General features: G+C 38.8%; 1 protein-coding gene across 7 annotated transcripts in view; it reads left to right on the forward strand.

The window, feature by feature from the left end:
• ATXN2 (ataxin 2) overlaps positions 1-25,196 on the forward strand; it is a 113,851-nt gene that overhangs the window by 42,682 nt on the left and 45,973 nt on the right. For all 7 annotated transcript variants that reach the window (XM_032310332.1, XM_032310333.1, XM_032310336.1 and 4 more), the window contains exons 6-8: positions 21,675-21,799; positions 23,699-23,790; positions 24,466-24,663. In XM_032310332.1, coding sequence (XP_032166223.1) covers positions 21,675-21,799; positions 23,699-23,790; positions 24,466-24,663 — 415 coding nt within the window. The remainder of the gene's footprint in view (positions 1-21,674; positions 21,800-23,698; positions 23,791-24,465; positions 24,664-25,196) is intronic.

The following is a 25,196-nucleotide window of genomic DNA, read 5'->3' on the forward strand; positions in this document are numbered from 1 at the left end:
ACTGTGTTTGGGTTGTTAGGGCTGATCAAAAATACATACTGTACTCTTTGGTGAAATCATTTAGAACATACTTTGTCTCTAACTCATGCTTTGGCTCTAATACTGTGTAATTTCATCTATTCCTTATTTGTGACCATTGAAATTGGATTTAGTTTGAAGAGTCAGTTTTCTTACCAGCTTTTTGTCACAATAACTGAAAAAATCACAAATGAGGAAAGTAGTTATTGGGAAAGCCCTCCATCATCAACCAGCTGCTCCCTCCCCTACCTTCAACTTTATCTTCCCCTTGCTATCATTGCTCTCTTTCCTTTGGTTTTAATAAATGGGATGTTTCACTTCCTGCTGAATCCCAACTTCTCTGGTCATGCCCTTGACACTATTTTACTATTCCTGGGTTCTTGCTCTTTTATATCACCTCTGTTTTTAAGACTCTTCAGTCTTTTCCTCTCCAATTAGTCTTTCCCGTTAGCCAGAACACTTGTACAAGTCCCTCCGTTCCTGAAAAGGATTCCCTTTTATCCTGAACTCCTACTTACTATCCTTTCTTCCTTTCTAATCCAAATTTTCTTTTTTCAAAGATTTATCTTATTTATTTGAGAGAGAGCATGGGGGGAGGGGCAGAGGCAGATTGTGGGACTTGATCCCAGGACCCCCAAGATCATGACCTGAGCCGAAGGCAGACCCTTAACTGACTGTGCCACCCAGGCACTCCATTACCTAAACATCTTAACTCTTAATAGTTTCTTTTGACTCCTGCAACATAATCTGACTTTTATGTTCACCACTGGGGAACTACCTGGAATTAACCTCTCATTGCTCAGTCCTTTGTAGTCTTGCAGACTTCTATGGTTTTTGACACTGTTGGTTTTATCCTCCCTCAGAAGCTGCTCTTCTGTTTTTCGTGTGTGTGTGTGTGTGTTTTAAGATTTTTTAAATTTATTTGACAGAGAGACAGTGAGAGAGGGAATACAGCAGGGGGAGTGGGAAAGGGAGAAGCAGGCTTCCTGCTGAGGAGGGAGCCCAGTGTGGGGCTCGATCCCAGGACCTGAATCATGACCTGAGCTGAAGGCAGATGCTTAACAACTGAGCCTCCCAGGCGCCCCTGTTTTTCATGTGTTTTATTCATCATTTCTTCCCTGACCATTTTTAGGCTTCATTTCTGTTATAGTGGTCTTAATTGTGTCTGTATTTCCAGTGTTTGTTTCTTTTTTTTTTTATTACTTTATTTTTTATTTTATTTTATTTTTTTTAAAGATTTTATTTATTTATTTGTAAGAGAGAGAGTGAGAGCGAGCACAGGCAGACAGAGTGGAAGGCAGAGTCAGAGGGAGAAGCAGGCTCCCTGCGGAGCAAGGAGCCCGATGCGGGACTCGATCCCAGGACGCTGGGATCATGACCCGAGCCGAAGGCAGCTGCTTAACCAACTGAGCCACCCAGGCGTCCCTCCAGTGTTTGTTTCTTTGCTCACTGATCTTAACTGCCTATCAGTTGTTTAATACTCTTCTAATTTCAGCAGCCACACATAAGCCCAGCATCTTTTGTATTGCCTTTATGCCATGTTGTTTTATGTAATTAGATGTTTCTCTCTCCCCTATTATACTTTGAGCTCCTTGCGCATGAATACTGTTTTGTCTTATTTTTGTTTTTTTGAGTTTTTACTTATTTATTTGACAGAGATCACAAGTAGGCAGAGAGGCAGGCAGAGAGAGAGGGGGAAGCAGGCTCCCTGACAAGCAGAGAGCCTGACTCGGGGCTGAATCCCAGGACTCTGAGATAATGAGCTGAGCTGAAGCCAGAGGCCTAACCCACTGAGCCACCCAGGCACCCCTGTTTCATTTTTTTTAATCCTTGTTGCCTCGCTTAGTATTTTCCCACATGGGACAGGCACAGTGTAAATGTCTCTTGAATGAATGAAATTAGGACCTTCCTGTATTTTTAAAAAACTATTTTATGCAAAGAGTGAGAAAACTAGAAGTGGTCTTATGTATACAGCCAGCCAGCAAACACTTACTGGGCCCTGGAATGTGTTCATTGCTCTGCTTGTTTCTATAGACAGTACAGAGAAATTCAAGACTTAATCTATTTTGAGTCCCTTTTGAGAACTTCGTGAAACTGTATACCCTAATCCTAGAAAAAACACGCACACAGACTTTTATATTTAATTCTGTAGTGTTCACAGTTCCTTAGGGAGTTCATGTACTCCATGTTAAGAAGCTCTGCTTCAGGCATTTTCACAGTTGGAAATACCAAGGCACATGAAGGAATTCAAGAAAAATGGAATGTTAAAATTGGTGGCATTGAATTCCAAATAGAGTTCAGAGACAAGTAGAATTGTAGTAGTTGGAGGAATTCGGGGTGTGAATGTGTGATTAGAGGTAGAGTGAAATAAAGTAATACGTGATACTATTGTCGTTCTCATGTGGTTGTTCTGTAGTTCTGATAGGGCATGGTCCTAGGAGTAACAGAGAATGATCTCTTCTTCTTCTTTTTTTTTTTTTCCTTAAGATTTTATTTCTTTATTTGAGTGAGCGAGAGTACAAGCAGGATGAAGGGCAGACGGAGAGGGAGAGGCAGACTTCTTGCTGAGCAGGGAGCCCAACTAGGGCCCGATCCTAGAACCCTGAGATCACAGGCCGAGCTGAAGGCAGATGCTTAGCTGACTGAGCCGGCCAGGTGCCCTGGGAATGATCTTTTCTGAAAGGCATGACATTAGGAAGGCCGTATCAGTCATATCTAAGGAAGAGACAAATCTCTGCAGGCTGTGACTTGGAAAACCTTGAATTCTGAGGAGTTTGAATGTGTTCTAAATTCTTTCATGGGTGGTCTTATAGTAGGGTGATGAGGCCACAAGCCTTGCAGCTGAAGAGGCACATTCTTGGAGCTAGGAGTGCAGTCAGTAGGCTCTGTAGATGGGCAAGCCATGCTAATGTTGGACAGGCAAGCAGCTGTAATGCTGGACAAGTACTAATGACCAGTCTGCCTTTTGGCAGGAGGGAGGGTAGGCCCTCTGGTGAGTAGGCAGATGGGGTGATGGATAAGCAGGTGGTCTTGGCTGGGGGATATCCAGGGAGTGGTGCAGGAAAGCCCAGTAAAGAGATTGGCTTCGGCCTGTGGGCTTGTGGACTAGTTTTAATGTTGAGCCAGCTGAGTAATTTAGTGCTCTTAATAGTCTTCTGTTAAAACTTGAACCATCAGAAAGTTGACTTTCTCTGCTGTGGGCTAGTAAGAGAAGGTTGTGTGTCCATGCTGGGGGAAGTGGTTGAATGGAAACTAACATTTACTGAGGCCAGTATGGAGGTGGCACAGAGATTATTTTATTGAGATTTAAAAAACACATATAGTAGAACAGATAATGAAACATTAAATAGTAGTTGGAGGTATGCAATAGGGAAGTATTGCATGTTTATTAAAATATCTCTGATATGTTAAAATTTCATTTCCTCATGTTTTTAGAGCATATAAAAATTCTCTGCTGTATTCTTCATGTGTATGCAAAGATCAAAACAGTAATTCTTCATTTAAAAAACAAAAGAAAATAAAAAGCAAATGAAAACCTAGAATAAAATAGAATTTTGTTTATATAAAATAGAAATATTTAGAACTAATAAGAGTAAGGTGGACTGATTGAAGATATATGAAAACTGTTGCTAACTCTTGGACAGCATTAATCAGCTAGATGTTTTATTTTTTTATTTTATTTTTTTTCAGCTAGATGTTTTAAAAGGAAAACGTCTTCACAAAGGAACAAGACTTAAAGTGTAGAAATAAGCATAGTTTATGTGAATAGGCTGAAGACTTCATAAAAACACTACTGAAGAAAATAAAAGTAGATTAGACTAAATGCAGAAATGTGCCATACTTGCAATGGAAATATGTAACACTGTAAAATTGTCCTTTTTCCTCAAAATAATCACTAAAGATAGTATCTCTGTTTTTGTAGAAAGTGATAAAATGATCCTAACATTTTATTTATTTTTTTAAAAGATTTATTTATTTATTTATTAGAGAGAGAGAGAGAGATTACAAGTAGACAGGCAGGTAGAGAGAGAGGGAGAAACAGGCTCCCTGCCGAGCAGAGAGCCCAACACGGGGCTTGATCCCAGGACCCTGAGACCATGACCTGAGCCGAAGTAGCATTTTTGAGCTCTTCTGGCAGGTAATTCAGATGAGTCCAGGAAGACCATTTACTTGGCAGTAGTGTGTAATGCTAGTATACCCAGTTACTGTCTGGTTTTAGTTTTATTTTTTCTGTTGCTCTGCACACACTCAGTGAAGTCTTATGAATAGCACATATATTAAAAGTAGTAATAAAGCAGGGCAGTGAGGGGATGTGGATAAATTGTCTGCATTTTCTTTTCCATTTGACTGCTTTTTTACCCAGATCAGTCCTGGCAGAGTGTGTTAAGGGAGCATGTGCACTTGAACAGTAGTTATTCTAATTTACATAAGAAAAGAACAGTCTGATTTGCATTTTATATATTTTGCAAAGAAACAGAAAGGTGTTTGTACAGCTGTAAAAATTGGAATTAATTCTATTTACTAGCTTTTTCTTAACCTTGGTCTCAACATTTTGCTATAGAATCGAGAGTAAATTGCAAAAAGAATACTGTATTGGCTAATGGTATTGGCAGTTAGTTCCCAAATTCTTTTTTTGCTTCCTAAACATTTCTGAATTTGCTCCTCTCCCCCCTAAATTTTCAACAAAATCACTTTCTTTCCATTTTTCCTTCTCTCCCTTTAACTTTTTTTTTTTTTTAAAGATTTTATTTATTTATTTGGCAGACAAAGATTACAAGTAGGCAGAGAGGTAGGCAGAGAGAGAGAAGGGGAGAAGCAGGCTCCCCGCTGAGCAGAAAGCCTGACGCAGGGCTCGATCCCAGGACCCTGAGATAATGACCGGAGCCGAAGGCAGAGGCTTTAACCCACTGAGCCACCCAGGCGCCCCTCTCTCTTTAACTTTTGAGATAAGAACAGTTACCTTTTATTAAAAAATTGCTCTAGCAGTGATTAGACAGATTTCATTTTTTTCTGATGATACAGACTAACGACTCCCCCTACCCCTTCAAAATGGGTTCTAAACCAGGAGTCTAATGGAGAGGCTGAAAACAGAATGTCACCTCCTGATACCCCACAAAGTATCTTTCTATTGGCATCTTTGTTAGAATTTCTTCTGATTTCTTTTGGAGATAATATAGAAAATAGAAGTCTAACATTTTCTGTAATCTGTCACCTTGGGTTTTTTTGTTTGTTTAAGATTTTTACTTATTCGAGAGAAGAGAGAGGAAACAAGCAGGGTGGAGGGAGAGAGAGAAGCAGGCTCCCTGCTTTTCAGGGAGCCCCCTGTGGGGCTTGATCCTGGGACCCTGGAATCATGATCTGAGCTGAAGGCAGATGCTTAACTGACTGAACCACCCAGATGCCTCTATCTTTTTTTTTTTTTTTTAAATAATAAAGCAAGCCTCACAACGTGGGTTTCCATTTTTCTCTTTTTCTGTTACATTACTCTGGCTCTGGTGTACATTTGATTCTGTGGAGTCTTGGCTATTGATCTTCATTTAGATCTTTTCACAGAAGTCTATGGTTTGTGGGTTTAAGAGGTTTTTTTGTTTGTTTTGTTTAAAGATTTTATTTATTTGAGAGAGAAAGTGAGTTGCGGAGGGGTGGAGTGGGAGGGACAAGTAGATTCCATGTTGAGTGCGGAGCCTGTCACGGGACTTGATTCCATGACTCTGAGATCATGACCTGAGCTGAAATTAGGAGTTGGATGTTCAACTGACTGAGCCACTTAGGTGCTCCTGTTGGTTTAAGTTTTTACCCCCAATACTTGGTTGATTTTTAAGTCTTATACAGCACTATATTAAATGGTAAAGTTTCTTTTAAAAAAGTAGGATTTCTGAAAAATTTGGGGCGCTTGGATGGCTCAGTCATTAAGCGCCTGCCTTTATCTCAGGTCGTGAACCCAGGATGGTCCTAGGATTGAGCTCCACATCAGGTTCCCTGCCCAGCAGGAGGCCTGCTGCTCCCTCTCCCACTCCCACTTCTACTCCTTGTATTCCCTCTTGCGCTGTGTTTCTGTCAAATAAATAAAATCTTTTAAAAAAATTTTTTTCTGAAAATTTTAGCTCAACTTCTAATTTTGCTAATTAAAATTTTAAGAAAATTGCTTCTCAAATGTTGTATTTAGTGTTTTCATGTTATATAGCAGGTTAGTAAAAAGATAAAATAGTTTGTCTAAAAATATTTTGCCTTAAGTTTAAATTAGAGAATCCAATATGTACATTTTTCAGAATTTATTGGTAAGGAAAATAACTCCTTTTTCATATTTAAGTTGGATTTATTTTTGGATATATTTTTCTTCAAGGGATTTTAGTAATATCATAGTTCTGTAAAATATTTTATATAAGAAGAATATAAGACTTCATTATTATTATTTTTTAAAAAATATTTAATTTATTTATTTGACAGACAGATATCACAAGTAGTCAGAGAGGCGGGCAGAGAGAGAGGAAGGGAAGCAGGCTCCCTGTCGAGCAGAGAGCCCGACGCGGGGCTCGGTCCCAGGACCCTGGGATCATGACCCGAGCCGAAGGCAGAGGCCTTAACCCACTGAGCCACCCAGGCGCCCCAAGACTACTTCATTATTAATACACTTTGACATAATTTGGTGCTGGCCAAGTAGAGCTACTGACTAAGCAATTTATTTAAACTTTTGGTCAAATACTGTAACATGAAAAGCATTTATAGGGCTGTTTATTGTGAAAGGCCTATATTGTTTGCCCTTTCAAAGTGGTGCATTGATTCACGTTACCCGGTTTCCTGCTTGGAGTCTAGGCTTACCTGTTGGGCTCCATAAGAGTGACAGAGACACAAATTGAATTTAACAAGAACAGTATCTGGGCTTTGCTTTTCCACATCTGTTGATTCTTTCCACACTTTAGTCAAAAGGGTGCCTAGTCCAGATTTCAGAAAAGAACAAAAGAAAACGATTTTGGTGGTTTGATTTCATGCTGACTTAGAAAACCATAAAGTCTGTTTTTTAGTATTTGGTTTATGTACTTTTAACACAGTAGGTGATGCGTGGACTAAAACTGAAGTCTCCCAGCATGATACACTCTCCTTGTCCTTGGAGCAGCGTTTTGCTCAGGAAAGAATTTTTTCAAGGGGCTCAGCCATGTTTTAAAAAGCCCGTTACTGGTGCTCTCCCTGCACTGTATTCGCGGTTTGGAGCTGTCCTCTAGGTCCTTGCCTACCGCAGCTGGTCAGATCACCTCCGTCTCCGTTTTCTTGCTAAGGATTTGTCATTCTTCCTTGGGGGGTAGTAAATTTACTTTGAGTTCTAGGCCTCAGAAGTTTTTATGGAAATCACAGTTAAAAAGTAAGCACTGTTTTAGGCTATATTATTTTGTTGTCAGAGAACAGGACATAATGACATTTTTTTTATAGCAGCATATAACTTGTCAGGAAGAAAAGATCCCCCTCCCAGGTCTTTTTTTTTTTTTCTCTCTTCTTAAAAGCTGCATCTTGAAATTGTGTAAGCTTCAGAAAAAGTATGTTGCTGTGCTTTTAAATGGGTGACATCCCTTTTTTATTCTTTCCAAGGTGGCTCTTAAACAGTGTAGTCTTTATTTCCAAATGACTAAATGATGTCAGATCCCAAAAGTTACATACATCCACAATAAAATCTGATAAAATACAATTTTTCTCCTAAAGGGATTTAGGAATTTGGGGCTTTGTAGCCTCGAAGCTTTTATGATTTTGCCTCTTGTTTGTCATTTCAAAAGAGATACCGCTGGGGCGCTGGGTGGTTCAGTGGGTTAAGCCGCTGCCTTCGGCTCAGGTCATGATCTCAGGGTCCTGGGATCGAGCCCCACATCAGGCTCTCTGCTAGTGGGGAGCCTGCTCTCCCCCCCCGCCTCTGCCTACTTGTGATCTCTCTCTCTCTCAAATAATTGATAAGCACTGTGTCTAAGAAAGTCTGTTTTTTTTTTTTTTTAAGATTTTATTTATTTATTTGACAGAGTGAGATGACAAGCAGGCAGAGAGAGAGGAGGAAGCAGGCTCCCTGCTGAGCAGAGAGCCCGATGCGGGGCTCGATCCCAGGACCCTGAGATCATGACCCGAGCCGAAGGCAGCGGCTTAACCCACTGAGCCACCCAGGCGCCCCAGAAAGTCTGTTTTTTATTACTAGCTTTAAACAGGCAATGTGCAAAGACATTATTTAGCTTTATTTCAGGTTAAGATAAAGCAGATGATTTGGGTTATATGATCACTGGTTTGATAAACTATCAGTCAAATATGCATTTGAATGCAGAGCAGTATGCCTGATGGAAGGAGCAGTCGGCAGTTTTGTGACCAGTGTTATTTGAAAGTTGTCAAAATGAGTCCAGTTCAACTAAGGTTAGACAAAAAACTTTTTTTTAAGAATTTATTTATTTATTTATTTATTTGACAGAGCACAGGTGGGGGAGTGGCAGAGAGAAGGAAAAGCTGGCCCCCTGTGGAGTAGGGAGCCCAATGTGGGGCTCGATCCCAGCACCCTGGGATCATGACCTGAGCCAAAGGCAGATGCTTAACTGACTGAGCCACCCAGGTGCCCCTAAACTTTATTCCTGTGGATAGTTGTATTATTTTGAGTCATCAGTATAACAGGCATCAAGCTCCAAATCCTGAAAACTGGAATGCTGCTGTTCATATATGCCGGTCTCTTGAATTGCATGCCTTTGATGCAAGACAGTGTAGGGATTCTGGCTAGGGTGAGTTTCCCAGAAAATACAGCTTTCGCCTCCTTATGCCATATACTTTGCAAAGAAGTAAAGATTTTATCTGTTGTAATACTGGCATTTTTCTTTGTTGCTGACTTATGAGACAGCATTGTAGAGATAATAGATTTCAAGCCCTGAAGTACCTCCAGCTTTTGAGTTGCCTTTCAAGGTAATTGGGGGGGCTGGGGGCAAGGGGACCACTGTCACATAGTCCTTCTCTTTTGGACTGTTAAGAGCAAAATTAGATTTTTCGTAAACACAGTTTTATTGATATATAATTTCACATACATTATAGTTTATTCATTTATATTATACAATTCAGTTTTTAGTACATTCATAGAATCTTTCACTATAGTGAATTTTAGAATATCTTCAGCCTAAAAAGAAACCTCGCACTCTTTAGTGTCATTCTGTACTTCCTTCCAACCTACCCAGCCTTGGACAACTACTAATCTTCTCTTTGTCTCTGTAGGTTGCCTTTTGTGGTTATTGCATACAGAATCACACAATATGTGGCCTTTTGAGACAGGCTTGTTTTACTTAGTGTGTATATAATGTGTTCATCCATCCATCTATCAGTGCCTCTTCCTTTTCACTGCCAAGTGATATTCCATTGTAGGGCTAGACTACATTTGTTGTAGACTAAATAACAGACTATATATATATATATATATATATTTAGATTTTATTTATTTATTTGACAGATCACAAGTAGGCGGGGAGGCAGGCAAAGAGAGAGGAGAAAGCAGGCTCCCCGCTGAGCAGACAGCCCGATGCGGGGCTGGATCCCAGGACCCTAAGAACATGACCTGAACTGAAGGCAGAGGCTTTAACCCACTGAGCCACCCAGGCGTCCCTTAATCCCGTTTATTACGTACCCCCCGTCACCTCCCCTTAGGCAACCACCAGTTTGTTCTGTTTAGCATGGGTTTTTGTTTTGTTTTGTTTATTCTTTTCTTTCTTTTTTTTTTCCCCCCTGACTTCACTTAGCATAATGTCCTTTTCATCCATTCTGGGTATACATTTTATTTATCCATTTATCAGTTGATGGACATTTCAGTTTCTCCTTTTTATGTTGAGAATATGCTGCTAAGATCATTCATGTGCTGACTTTTGTGTGGACATTATGTTTTCATTTCTGTTGGGCATGTACCTAGGAGTGGAATTGCTGGATCATATGGGATGGTTTGAGGAAACTGCCGGGATGGTTTTTCAGAGTGGCTATATCATTTGACCGTCCATCAGCAGTGTGTGAGAGCTCCAGTTTCTCCATATCTTCATCAGCAGTTGTCTCTCGGATAATAGCTATCCTAGTGTGTGGTTGTGAGGTAGCATCTCATGTGGTTTTGATTTTAATTTCTGTAGTGATTAATGATGTGAACCTCTTCATGTGCTTACTGTGCTTTTCTTGTGTTTTTTGAGATTTGCACATTTTTCTTGGAGAAATGTTCTTTGCCTACATTTTAAATTAGTATGTCTTATTATTGAGTTGTAAGAATTCTTTAATTCTTTAAATATTCTGGATACCATTTATCCCTTAGCAGAAACGGTTTGCAAATATTTTTTCCCCATTGTGTGGGTTATCTTTTCACTCTTGCTGGTGTCCTTCAAAACACAAAAGATTTCGGGGCACCTGGGTGGTTCAGTAGTTAAGTGTCTGCTTTTGGCTCAGGTCCTGATCCCAGGGTCCTGGAATCGAGCCCCGCATCGGGCTCTCTGCTCAGCGGGAAGTCTGCTTCTCCCTCTCCCACTCCCCCTGCTAGTGTTCCCTCTCTTGCTGTCTCTGTCAAATAAAAACAGAAAATATTAAAAAACAACAACAACACACAAAATTTCAAGTTAGATGAATTCCAGTTTATGTGTTTTTATTTTTTCTTTTTGTGTCGTATTTTTAAAAAGTTGCTTACTCTGAGTTTATAAAGAATTGTTCCTCTGCTTTCTTTCAAGAATTTTATAGTTTAAGGTCTGATAGTTAGGTGTTTGATCCATTTTTCATTTAAATTTTATATGATGTGTGAGGTAGAGCCCCAATTTAATGGTGTTCTATGTGGATATCTACTAGTCCAAGTACAGTCTGTTGAAAAGACTCTTCTTTTCCCATTGAAGTATCTTAGAACCTTTGTTGAAGTTCAGTTGACCATAAATGTAAAGATATATTTCTGTACTCTGTTATATCCTATAGATTATATGTCTCTCCTTATGTCAGTATTATTCTATTTTGATTATTGTACCTTTTTTTGTTTTGTTTTTTAAAGACTTTGTTTATTTTAGAGAGAGTGTGCAGGGGTGGGAGAAGAGGAGAGCAGCAAAAGGGGGAGGAAGAGGGAGAGGATCATGAGTAGACTCTGTGCTGGGTGCAGAGCCTGATGCGGGGCTCAATCTGAGATCATGACCTGAGCTGAAGCCAAGACTTGGACGTCTAACTGACTGAGCCACCCATGTGCCCCTTTATTATTGTACCTTTGTAGTACAATTCAATTCACTTTGAATTCAAGTGTTAGTGGTTTTTTTGTTTTTTTCTGCCGAAGATTGTCTGTTCTGGGTCCCTTGCATTTCCATGTGAATTTTAGGATCATCTTGTCAATATCTGTAAAATGATAGCTGGGATTTTGATAGAGATTGCATTGAATATGGAGGTCATTTTGGGGAATGTTACCATATTAACGATGTTAAATCTTCTAGTTCAAGCACATGGTATATCTTTCCATTTATTTAGGTCATCTTTAAATTTATTCAAAAATGTTTTGTAATTATCAGGGTGTAAGTTTTATACTTCTGTTGGTAGCTTTATTTCTCAGTATTTTTATTTTGGTTAAAAATGTTATCCAAAATGGAGTTTACTATTGTAAATATACTTTATTTATTTGTAGAGATTTTTATTTAGTTATTTGAGTGTGAGAGAGAGCGGGGGGGGGGAGGGTCAGAGGAAAAAGTAGACTCCCCGCTGAATATTGGGGAGCCTCACGTGAGCTCAATCCTAGGACCCCAGGATCATGACCCGAGCCAAAGGGAAACACTTAACCAATTGAGCCACCTAGGCACCCCTATTGCAAATGTATTTAAAAAAATTTTTTTTCATTTTTAGATTAGAGCAGTATTGTTTTATAGTCTTTATCTAATATAAATCTTTGACTCATTAGTAGGATAGGTACTAAGCTTTGAGCTTGTCTGCTCTGCTACCTTTTCTGATTTACTAATTTTCCACTGATAGTAGCATTTATGCATGTCTACTTTATAAAATTCGTTTTCTGTAATAATCAGAACAACTTTGTAATTGGTATTTTGGAAAGGTCAGATATTTACCGTGTTTCAAAGTAACAATGTTTTATGAAACAACTTCTTTCTTTCCTCTGAAGCAAATGATAGAATGGTAATTCATTCTACTGCAAGAGAGGACACATAAAATACCTATTATATAGATTGAGTCTTAGAGGCTATGTAACCTGAGCTGGACTTATTCTTTTAGCTTATAATACACTTCCAAACAAGAGTCACATCTTTTTTTTTATCCATCCTGTTCTTCAGCTGCTTGTAGGGAAATAACATAGATACAAGGATTATTTTGGCTTCTGTTGGGGAGAAAGTTGTATTCTTCCTTTTACCTTGCTTTGTAAAGTTTTCCTTGGTTGTCACATCTGCATTCTTTTCTTCCTCACTGTTTCTTTTCCTGTGATAGTTTGTAACCAGACAGTACTGGAATCGCCTAGTTAACTTCTTCCATATCCCATCACTTTCAGCTAGTCCTGGACATTAGTACAAAGACAAAAAATTTTTTTTTTTTTTTTTAAATTAAGAGAGAGGTGAGGCGGCAGAGGAGAGGGAGAGAGAGAATCTCAAATAGTCTCCATGCCCAGAGGGGCCTGATGCAGGGTTCGATCTTAACCCCTAAGATCATGACCTGAGCTGAAATCAAGAATAGCACACTTAACTGACTAAGCCACCCAGGCACCCCAGCACAAAGAAATGCCTAAGCATTGTTTTTTTTTTTTTTTTGAAGATTTTATTTATTTATTTGACGGATAGAAATTACAAGTAGGTGGAGAGGTAGGCAGAGAGGGGAGGAAGCAGGTTCCCTATGGAGCAGAGAGCCCGATGTGGGGCTCAAACCCAGGACCCCGGGATCATGACCTGAGCTGAAGGCAGAGACTTTAACTCACTGAGCCACCCAGGTGCCCCTGCTTTTATTACATCATATTATTTATTCAAAAATAAGGCAAAGGCTAAGCCTCTGCCTTATGCTCCGGTCATGATCTCAGGGTCCTGGGATCAGCCCCGCATCAAGCTTTCTGCTCAGCAGGGGGCCTGCTTCCTCCTCTCTCTGCTTGCCTCTCTGCCTACTTGTGATCTCTCTCTCTCTCTCTCTGTGTCAAATAAATAAATAAAATCTTAAAAAAAAAAATCTTCAGTAGCCTTTGTAGCTTACTGAATAAAGTTGGGATGCCATACCTGGGCATTCAGGGCCCTTCCCTTCCCTTCTCTTTTTCAACCTAAAATCTCATTATTCCTCACTATTAATCCACTTCTTACCCAAGGAGGCATTTTCTGTATGCTACACATTCCTGTGTCGACACCTTTGAGCTTGCTTACCTAACTGCTGGATTTACTCTGCCTTAAATAACTTCCTTCCTTTGTAGATTTTTTTTTTTTTTAAAGATTTTATTTATTTATTTGACAGAGAGAGATCACAAGTAGGCAGAGAGGCAGGCAGAGAGAGAGGAGGAAGCAGGCTCCCTGCCGAGCAGAGAGCCCGATGCGGGACTCGATCCCAGGACCTGAGATCATGACCTGAGCCGAAGGCAGCGGCTTAATCCACTGAGCCACCCAGGCGCCCCGATTTTTTTTTTTTTAAGATTTTATTTATTTGACAGATCACAAGTAGGCAGAGAGGCAGGCAGAGAGAGAGGGGGAAGCAGGCTCCCTGCTGAGCAGAGAGCCTGATGCGGGGCTGGATCCCAGGACCCTGAGACCATGACCTGAGCGGAAGGCAGAGGTTTAACCAATACAGAGCCACCCAGGTGCCCCCTTCGTAGATTTTTAAATACTTTTCTAAAACCAAGTCAAACCTCCTTTCTTCTTTATAGTGTTCCTTGACCTTCCCTGCTCACTATGGTCTGATTATTTTGCCTACACCAATGGCTACTAAAATTTACTACATTTTATTTTTAGCACAGAATGGTTTGTTTCCCCCTACACCCCATGAATCTCATGCTGAATTCCAGTTACTACAACAAGGTAGTGGTGAGGGAGGAAAGTTGGGAGGAGGGTGTCCTAGAGCCTTAACTTACTCAGCTTTCCTTTTGTCTGCTGAGGTACCCCCTAAGAAATCATAGGGTTACATGGAGCATAGTGGGAAAGCCAGTTGTCTACCTCATGTCCTGAATGCTCAGCATTACAAAGCAGTGTGTGACATTTTTTTCTCCTAATGCATTATAATTTTCTGCAGTTTAGAAACATGTTTATAGAACTAGGTAGGGATGTGTATTCCCCGCGCTGTCTAGCATAATGTCTCACAGAGAGTAGGTACCCAGCATATATTTATTTTTCAGTTAATATTTTTAAAATATTGTGTTTTTAAATTCACTACATTCAGATCAGGGCCAGCTTTTTTTTTTCTTACATGGACATATTGCCATAGATTAGAAACTGTAAGTACCACTCATTTTCAGGATACTAAAGAAAGCAGTTATTCCTAGTCAAATCTAAGAACAGCTTTCCTACAACATGACATATTCAGAATATGTTTTTCTTATAGGAGGTTGCTACTAGGAGGCATTTTAATAATCCTTTTAAAGTATTAGAGAAAACAAAATCCCAAGTATTAAATTTAAAAAATAAGGTCCAAATGATTCTTATACAAGCGAGAAAAGTCAGAAACACAAATAAGGGATTTAAGTATAAATGCATACCTACATATAGGCTATTTGAAATTCTCTTAAAATAATTAACTTGCCTTAGGTATTGTGTGTGTTGGAAATGCATGCATTTTTGGGTTTATATCCATGTATGCAGTATATTCATTTGTGAAGATTTGTATCAAATCAGCGTTATCTGAGTTCAGTTTGAAACCCTAAGAGGAAAAGATACATACTTTAGAGATTAATGCATTTCATTTTTGTGCTAACCAGGGTAAAAACAACCCCCTTTCTGCTTGTGGGTCACAAAACTCATTTTCCTTGTTCAGTGCTCAGGAGGCAAATATAGGATTAATTGGTTCTTCTCTGAAAAAAATGACATCCTTTTCTATTAAGGTAGGAGTTTTTTAAAAAAAGATTTATTTAAATACCCCCTATGCTTGTGGGGTCCATGGATGAAAGAAGAAAGGTTAAGAATTTGTAATCTAGATAGAGGCTCCTCCTTGTGCCCCATTTCCTTGCTTTTCTCTCCTTATTATTTTATTATTATTATTTTTTAAGTAAGCTTTGCACCACTGTGGGGCTTGAATGAGCCCATAATCCCAAGATCAAGAATCACATGCACCGTTGACAGGCAGCCAGGCCTCCCCTTCCCCATTTCTCTCTTACTCCTTTTTCTCCCTCTTGCCTGAGAATAATGCCTCCACTTATCCCTTTGTTACTATTGTTCCTTTCCACACACCTCTGCCCTTACAATGTTATCCCCATATTTTTCCTTTTTTTTCTTTGTAGCCTGTTTTAATAGTTTATAGAAATATATGTAGATAAAAAACTTTATAAAAAAACCTTATAAAACATAACACCTTAATCTGTAGCATGTGCAATTTTTGTATAATATACTGTTATTTGAAGATTTAGCATTTTCAGGGAACACGTCAATTGCTTCTTGTGTGTGTGTGTGTGTGTGTGTGTGTGTGTGTGTGTGGTGTATTCCAGTATGGTTAACGTACAGTGTTAGATTAGTGTTAGATTCAGGTGTACTATGTAGTGATTCAACAGTTCCCTACATTACTCAGTGCTCATCATGATACCTGTACTCTAACCCTTTCACTTTTCACCCATCCTCCTACCCGCTTCCCGGTAACCATCTGTTTGTTCTCTAGAGTTGAGTCTGTTTCTTGGTTTGTATGTGTCTCTTCCCCCCCTCCCTTTGTTAGTTTGTTTCTTAAATTCCATGTCTGAGTGAAACCATATAGTATTTGTCTTTCTCTGACTTATTTCACTTAAAATTAAACTTTCTAGATCTATCCACGTCCTTGCAAATGCCAAGATTTCATTCTTTTTTATGGCTGAATGATATTCCATTGTACATATATATCACATCTTCTTTATCCACTCATAGTCAGTAGACATGTGGGCTGCTAATATGGCTATTGTAAATAATGCTGCAATAAGTAAAAAGTGCATGTGTCTTTTTGCATTAGTCTTTTCATATTCTTTGGGTAAATAAATACACAGTAGTGGAATTACTGGATTGTATGGAAATTCTATTTTTAATTTTTTGGGGAACCTCCATACTGTTTTCTGCAGTGGCTGTACCAGTTTATGTTCCCACCAACAGTGCATGAGGGTTAAAAAAAAAGGGGGGGGGGCGGGGAGAAAAAATTTTTTTTAATGGGGGTGGGGTCCGTGGGTGGCTCAGACAGTAGAACATGTGACTTTTGATTTCAGGGTCATGAGTTCAAGCCCCATATTGGGTGTAGAGATTACTTAAAAAAACAACAACAAAAAACAGTGCACAAGGGTTCTTCTTCACTTGTTTCTTATGGTTTTGATTTTTAGCCATCCTGACAGGTGTGAAATGATATTTTACTGTGGTTTTCATTTGTATTTCCCTGATGGTGAGTGATATTGAGCATCTTTCCATGTATCTGTAGGTCATCTGTGTGTCGTCTTTGGAGAAATGACAGTTCATGTTTTCTGCCCATTTTATAATTGGACTGGGGTTTTTTTTTTTGGGTGTTTTCTAAGTTCTTCATTATTTTAAATGCTAACCTTTTATCAGATATGTTATTTGATATCTTTCCCCATTCAGTAGATTGTCTTTTAGTTTTGTCATTGGTGTGTTTTTTTTTTTTTTTTTTTTTTTTTGCTATACAGAAGATTTATTTTTATGTAGTTCCAATAGCTTATTTTTGCTTTTGTTTCTCTTTCCTCAGGAGACATATGTAGAAGAATGTTCTTGCAGCCAGTGTCAGGAATTACTGCCTGTGCTCTCTTCTAGGATTTTAGGGTATCAGGTCTCATATTTATTTTTTGAGTTTATTTTTGTGTATGGTGTAAGAAGGAGATCCAGTTTCATTCCCCATTTTGTTTCTTTATGCTATCCTTTAATCTTTTTATAAATATTTATTTTAGAGAAAGGGAGTATGAACAGGAGGGGTAGAGGGAGAGGGAGAGAGAATCTCAAGCAGACTCCAAGCTGATCGCAGTGCCCAACATGGGGCTTAATCTCATGACCCTGAGATCATGACTTGAGTGGAAACAATGAACCAACTATACCATCCTGGTACCTTGAGAAAATATTTTTTTAGTTTTTGAGAAAATTCACAGTATTAATTCATCAAAACAGAAGAACAACACATAAGTTTTACAAAATTGATCTAGAATTTCAGTGTTTGAGAAAACATGATCCCAGGGTCCTGGGATCTAGCCCTGTGTCAGGGTCCCTGCTCAGTGGGGAGTCTTCTCTACCTGTTGCTTGCCCTCTCTCTCTCTCTCTCATATAAATATAATCTTTAAGAGAGAAGAAAAGATTTAATTGAGAGAGGAAATAGGTAGAGGATTCTGGTGCAGACTTTTCTGGAAGTGCATTTGAGGGCTTCTGATGTTAAGTCTGATACAGATTTTTAAATTTTTATTTATAACATTTAAAAAATTTTTTTTCAAGATTTTATTAATTTATTTGACAGAGATCTCAAGTAGGCAGAAAGACAGGCAAAGAGAGAGGAGGAAGCAGGCTCCCTGCTAAGCAGAGAGCCCGATGTGGGGCTCGATCCCAGGATCCTGAGATCATGACCTGAGCCGAAGGCAGAGGCTTTAACCCACTGAGCCACCCAGGTGCCCCTAACATTTAAAAATTTTTGATAATGATTTTTAAGTTTCATCTAGTTTTATGTCATTTTGTGGTTTGAATAAATTTAAATTTGTATTTATTAATTTATAGCATGCCACTAGCATTTTATTTCACCACTATTCTAATCCTTCAAAAAGTTCTCAGACTACTTTGAGGGATTTTTTGGAGTCGTAGATGAGCATAATTGAGAGGTAAAAGAGGAAAAGCTAGGAGCAGAACATGCATCTTGTTTCCTGGGTGTGGGGCCCTGGGCTACCCACAAGAGGTGGTGCTTTGGCTGAAACACTTCTTTCTGATTACCACCAGGTGTCGCCACTGACCCAGGGTGATGAGACCTCTGCCTAGAATCAGAAGGTTTTGAGAGCCCATCTTCTGTTGGGGGTGGTGACATTGAGGGGTTTGCAGATGTGTGGGTAGGGGGATACTTGTGTATTCTTTCCCCTCAGTCTAGAGATTTTGGTAAACTGAATGTTTATAAGGCAGGGTATGAAGCACATGAATTTAAATATTTATTATCTTTATAATTTTTATTGTTTCTATTTTCTATACCTGTTACTGCTTCAGAAACAGGTAACATTTTCCTAGCATCCTTTTTGTATTCTTGCATCTTGCTTTTATTATGCTTTTGTTTCTTGCATAGAGGATAATGGAAAATTAATACACTCTCACATGGCATTGGAAAAATCTGCATGCAAATTCCTACAATTGTAATTAGATTATGGCCAGTTGGTTTCTCGAACTTTGCAGAAACTTGGCTACAAACTGTATTATTTAATACCAGCATTGTTTTTTTAAAAATCCGAACATGGAATTTTCAGAATTTACAGCATTAGATATTGGTAACAGTGTAGAATGAAATATCCAGGTCTTGCTTCCTTCTAGCTAATAATAAAACACAGGGTTGACCTGAAATACAGTATTTGTGGCCAGAGTTTCCCTTAGCATCCTGACTGTATAGCCTCATTTTTGTGCTCACTCTCTACCTCCGCTCATTTCTTTTTCTTTTCCCCCCACATCTTTTTTTTTTTTTTTTAAAGAATTTATTTATTTGACAGAGAAAGATCACAAGTAGGCAGAGAGGCAGGCAGAGAGAGAGAGAGGAGGAAGCAGGCTCTTTGCTGAGCAGAGAGCCCGATGCGGGACTCGATCCCAGGACCCTGAGATCATGACCTGAGCAGAAGGCAGATGCTCAACCCACTGAGCCTCCCAGGCGCCCCTTCACTCATCTTTAAAAAGAGACTTTCTTTGGAGGAGGTCTTAAAATCGAGGAATATCATTCTTAATTAAGGGAAACACACCTTTTGTCTTTTCTCTCCCCCCCCCATTACTGCCTCAAAAGAAAACTATCATGCTAAGTAACAACATGTGAGTAGTTAATTCCTTTTACAATATTGATACTGTAAACAGAAATTTATGATAAAAAGTAACCTATTTTTTAAATTATATTAATAATGTCTTGTTAAATTTGAGAGACAGGGTCGGGGGTTGTGGGGGTAGGGAAAGGAAAAATGAAACAAGATGAGATCGGGAGGGAGACAAACCATATAAGAGACTCTTAATCTCACATAACAAACTGAGCGTTGCTCGGGGGTGGAGGGGAGGGATAGGGTGGCTAGGTGATGGACGTTGGGGAGGGTATGTGCTGTGAAATGTGTAAGCCTGATGGTTCACAGACCTGTACCCCTGGGACAGGGGTTTTTCCACACTGACTTCCATTCAGGGATTCTTTTTTATTTTATTTAGAATAACTGATAAAAATATATTTATCAATTTGAGGACAGCTTGGTTCAGCCCATCTTTCCTAAATATTTTCACACACACATGCACTCACATGTACATATACATGCTTAGTGAGAAAAAGGCAATTTATTTCATTGTGTAAAAATATCTCTTGCTGCTTTGAGCTTTAATTTCTTGGATAAAGAGTATCATCTTTAGTGCTGGGATTCCATGTAAGTAAATATTCACTGAAGTAGATGCTTTTCCAAGAACTAATGTGATTACAACATAGGATCAGCAGTATAATAGTAATCCTATTGCTTTTTCTTAGAAGATGACATGACTGGTTGGGAATTTTCCTGTAGTGTAGTTTTCTGGAGAAAATAGGGAATTTCAGCATCCTAATGTAAGTTATTATTGATGTTTTCTTGAAGCATTTCATGGTTTTAAAAATAAACTTGGCAGAACTAATTTTTACCAAGAATTTGTCCAATTACAAGGTGGTAGAGAGTATTGCTTAACTTAGGTGAATGTCACAGAAAGCCAAGTTTCTAGGGCCCTTAGTGGCTCCCAGCTGAAAGTGGCATTATGAAGACAACACCAGTCTATTAGAAACTCTTAGAGAGCTTTACCAAAGTACAGTAACCTTTCAGTGGATGCTCCATCCTCCTTGAAGCTGAGGCCTGCTGTTCTTGGGGATTCTCCTTGGTACGCTCTTCGCTTCTATAATTGTTAGCAGCAGAAGCCATGCTGTTGGTAGAGCTAGTGGCTAAGCCCACAGGTGCAGTTATGCTTTTATTTCTTGGTTTGCATGTACACGCCCATCTACCCCTACTTTAGGATGAGAGGAGGCAAGAGCTAGTTAGGTTTGTAGTACCAAGCTGGCTTAAGTTTGCTGGCTCAAATTTTTTATTTTGGTTATCACGTTGCCCACTAGGGAACCAGTGACTGTTACAGAAGTCATACCAAATAAAAGATCCCTCTGGAATTGTCTCTATTAAAAGAGCCACAGTTTTTGATTCTTCCCTTCCTCCTACTCCTTGGTGGCCACTTATAGTATGATGAGGGCACTATGACTGGGAACTAGTATCCTTTGACAGAGCCAGATCAGCAGAAGTATTATCCCCTGGCCCTGTGCTTGGTGATACCTTATGGGCCCAGCCATTTAAATGCAAGCCTGTATCTCCAAAGCATTTTCTAATACTGTTGTTAGCCAAGTAGACCTTTACTTACCTGGTCCTAACACCCACCTAGAGAAAAATTTTCTTTGTTGGATAGCAGCTATGAGATATTTCCTATCAGCTATACATATTGATGCTCTCACAGGCTACTGCTTCTCGGTAACATTAGAGAGGAAGAGAGGACACAATAATTACAAGTAAGTGTTGGTGGGAAGTTCAGGTAGATAGGCCTGCCTCCTGAACCTTTTGGGGACAGGTGACACTGTAGCGCCTGAACTGTGTAACAAAGTGGCTATAGGGAAAAATGGGTTTTCTGAAGGATTTGTTCATTTAGAATGGCTTCCGTTACTAATGGCAAGATTATGTTAGGATACTGACCCCTGCATATAGACATGGCTTTGGAAAGTTAAAATATCTGCACATGTTTAGATATAGGAGCTCTGAGCTTTTATTTAATTACTGGATCTGTTAAACCAAAAACATCCTATTTTATTTATTTATTTATTTATTTTTAAAGATTTTATTTATGTATTTGACAGAGAGAAATCACAGTAGGCAGAGAGGTGGACAGAGAGAGAGAGGAGGAAGCAGGCTCCCTGCTGAGCAGAGAGCCCTATGCGGGGCTCGATCCTAGGACCCCGGGATCATGACCTGAGCCGAAGGCAGAGGCTTAACCCACTGAGCCACCCAGGCACCCCAACATCCTATTTTAGATGGGTTGATAGTTTCTGGGTCACTTCTGAAATATAAAGTAATTATTTTTAATATAATTTAATGACCTGTGTGAATACATTAAAACATTTCATGTGACTTAAAATTATATGGGAAGAACATACCTTACTCAAAGTGTTATGAAGATTATTGTATTAGAGGCATTATACATCTGAAAGCATACCATTAGTGAATGTTACACCTTCTATATCATAATTATTTTTAGCATATCTCTGTTGATAATTTATGTGTGTATATTAGAGTCACCCATTGTCTGGCTATATGATCTTTCAGCTAAGTCCATCCTTTGCAGATGCTTTTACTGACTCTGCTATCAGTGCTAAAGTGAATGGTGAACACAAAGAGAAGGACCTGGAGCCCTGGGATGCAGGTGAACTCACAACTACTGAGGAACTGGAGGCTTTGGAAAATGATGTAGTAAGTAAAGTGTTTTTGCTGAGTATCAGACTGTGGTCATGTGATGTGGTGTGATATCATTTGGTTTTAATTTAAGTATGTTGTCATCATTCCGGTGGGTATATTTAAATCAGCAGTTTTTATTGTCTATATAGAGACCTCCCCCCAGGCAGTAAATTTAGACGAATCTTTCTTTGGGATGCTTATGAATGATTTCCATGTTTTTAAATAGATCATAATAAGCAACTTACAAATTTAAGTTGGGAAACATGGGAAAGTGGAAAAACTGGCATGTTTTGTTTTGAATGCTTTACAGAATGAGGCAGCCTAAGGAAATTAGTGTCTTAATTGACTCTTGATCTTTCCTAGAGGTAAGACTCTTGGGCTTCTTATATGAGGAAGACATACTCACTATTAAGATATATTGTTAAGTTGCATTAGAAATAAAGCAGTAAGTAGATTTCTTAGTCTTAAAATTAGGATCATTCTCCACAAAAATTATTTTTTTTTTAAAAGATTTTATTTATTTAACAGAGATCACAAGTAGGCAGAGAGGCAGGCAGAGAGAGAGGGGAAGCAGGCTCCTTGCTGAGCAGAGTGCCCCGGTGCAGGACTCTATCCCAGGACCCTGAGATCATGACCTGAGCCAAAGGCAGAGACTTAACCCCACTGAGCCATCCCGGTGCCCCAAAAATCTGCTGTTTGTTTGTTTGTTTCTTTCTTTCTCTCTTTCTTTCTTTCTTTCTTTTTTTTTTTTTAAGATTTTATTTATTTATTTGACAGAGAGATCACAAGTAGGCAGAGAGGCAAGCAGAGAGAGAGGAGGGAAGCAAGCTCCCCGCTGAGCAGAGAGCCTGATGTGGGACTCGATCCCGGGACCCCGAGACCATGACCTGAGCCGAAGGCAGCGGCTTAACCCACTGACCCACCCAGGCACCCCAAATCTGCTATTTCTAAAAGCTTTTTAATGTGTATTATTTTTACTTTTCTGTTAACACATCATCTATAAATCAATGCTTAGTAGTAAAGACTATCATTAGGATTCTATAAATTATGTGAAACATAATTAGAATAAGGTAAAGAGATAGAAAGCAAAGTCTTTTGCCAAAAATGAATGTTTAGGTACCAAAATTTGAATCGGATGAAGAATCTTCCATTGACTGTTGTGGAGAAGTCTTTATAACAAATCTGATTTTAATGTTTAAGTCTAGCTATGAAACTGAAAATATATAGGCAGAACATCATCATTCATTTTCAGACTTTTATTAAAGAATTCAATATAACCTAATATAGAGGTTCTCAGGTCTTTGCACCACATCACCTACGTAGGATACAAATCAGGTACTCCTTTTTTACTGATAGTAAGGTGGATAAACTGTTAAGTTGCCAAAGAGCATTCTGACAATATTTATAAAAGTTTAAAACACACCTATAGTTTGTCTCACCTCTGAGAATTTACTTTTGTCTTGGTATATCCATAGGACTTGGAAATAATGATGTGTAAGGATTTCTTTGCAGCATTATCTCTGATAGTGAAAAATTAGAAACATCCTGTCCATCAGGAGGACATGAGTTAGATTTATTGTACTTCCATTCAGTTGAAACACTGTGGTTCCACTATAAAGAATGGCATTCTGGTATGGAAAGGTACTTAAGACTTATTAAAAGACCAAGCAAGTTATAGAATAAGAAGATCCTATTTGAATTAAAAAGGAACTTTATCTAACTGATCATGTTCTTAATGAATGCATAGAGTGCATCTGGAATTATGCCCAAGAAGTTAGTAGTGGTTAACTGTTGTGGATAGATTTTGCTATTACAGATGATATTATTAATGTGAGATATTGATTGTGCTTGAGTTAAAGCAAATTTCCATGACAAATACTTTGTCATTTTGAAAAATGCTTTATTTTCTTCTAGTCTAATGGATGGGATCCCAATGATATGTTTCGATATAATGAAGAAAATTACGGTGTAGTGTCTACATATGATAGCAGTTTATCTTCATATACGTAAGTTTAAAAACCTGGCTTTTATTTTAGTACATTTGTCTTTGACTTTCATCAACTTATATTAGGATGTTGAATAAATTTTTCTGTTGGATTTTTTTTTTTAATGTATTTTATTTAAGAGAAGGGGAGAGGGGCGGGGCCAGAGGAAGAGGGAGAGAGCGAATCTTAAGCGGGTTCCATACCCATTGTGGAGTGTGACATGGTGCTTGATCTCACAACCTTGAGTGGATGATCTGAACTGAAAACAGGAGTTGTATGCTTAACCGACTGAGCCACTTAGGCGCTCCTCTGTTAGATTTTAAGTTAATTATGTGAAAGAATTAATCCTGTTACTGCTTAAGCTGATAAATTCTCTTTAAAACAGGGCATAAATATAGTTTAGTTTACCTGTATTCTAATTTTACGCTCTAGATAAATTTTGTTCTTGTTTTAAGTTGTAAAAATTCTTAAGTTTGCAAGTGTAGATGTTATGGGAGAATAGTTTATTTAACCAGTTTTGGAAATTCTATATTCTTCTAGGGAAAAGTGAAACTTTTAAAAAAAATTTCTAATTTTGATTTATACATGAGTAGATCACTCTTTCAAACTCTAAACTCTCTTAATAGTTGATTAGGACAGATATATAAACTGTGCCTTCAAAATACTCACTTTGCTCCCCCCCTCCTCTTGTTTCAGGGTACCCTTAGAAAGGGATAACTCAGAAGAATTTTTAAAACGAGAAGCAAGGGCAAACCAATTAGCAGAAGAAATTGAATCAAGTGCCCAGTACAAAGCCCGGGTGGCCCTGGAAAATGATGATAGGAGTGAAGAAGAAAAATACACAGCCGTTCAGAGAAATTCCAGTGAACGTGAGGGCCACAGCATAAACACTAGGTATTTAAAGGAAATCATGATGCAGTATTTTGGATACACAACTCAAGGTCTGTGTGAGAAGGTGTATTATTATTATTTCATCTTCCTTTAATGTAGCTTAGGTAGAGAATGCAAGGGGAATTGGTTTAAGATTCTTTTAGAGAAAAGATTGTAGTAATTTTAGAAAATATTTTTTGAGCATCAGCTCTGTGAAGCCAGGTGTTAGAGGTACAGTGATGAGCAAGCCACGCTGTGAAGGAGCTGCTTACAGAAAAGCAATCAGGTGGGGGGATGCTGCACAGAACATGATAGCAGTTCAGTAGGATTTGCTGGATTAGAGGTGTATTCAGAGTGAGAAAGAACTAGCATGTATCCAGTGGGGTCAGAGAAAGCCTCACAGAAGAGGAGAAATTTTGAGATAGGATAGTAGCATTGTCTGCCCATCGAGAAGCAAGAGAGAGGCATTCCTTGTATGATGAAAACACATGTGAAAGAACCTGGCCAACTGAGGATGAGGCTGGTTGTTTCATATGTCTGGCATATGGGTGATGTGG

The sequence above is a fragment of the Mustela erminea genome, chromosome 13, assembly GCF_009829155.1.
Source record: "Mustela erminea isolate mMusErm1 chromosome 13, mMusErm1.Pri, whole genome shotgun sequence".
NCBI classification, from domain to species: domain Eukaryota; kingdom Metazoa; phylum Chordata; class Mammalia; order Carnivora; family Mustelidae; genus Mustela; species Mustela erminea.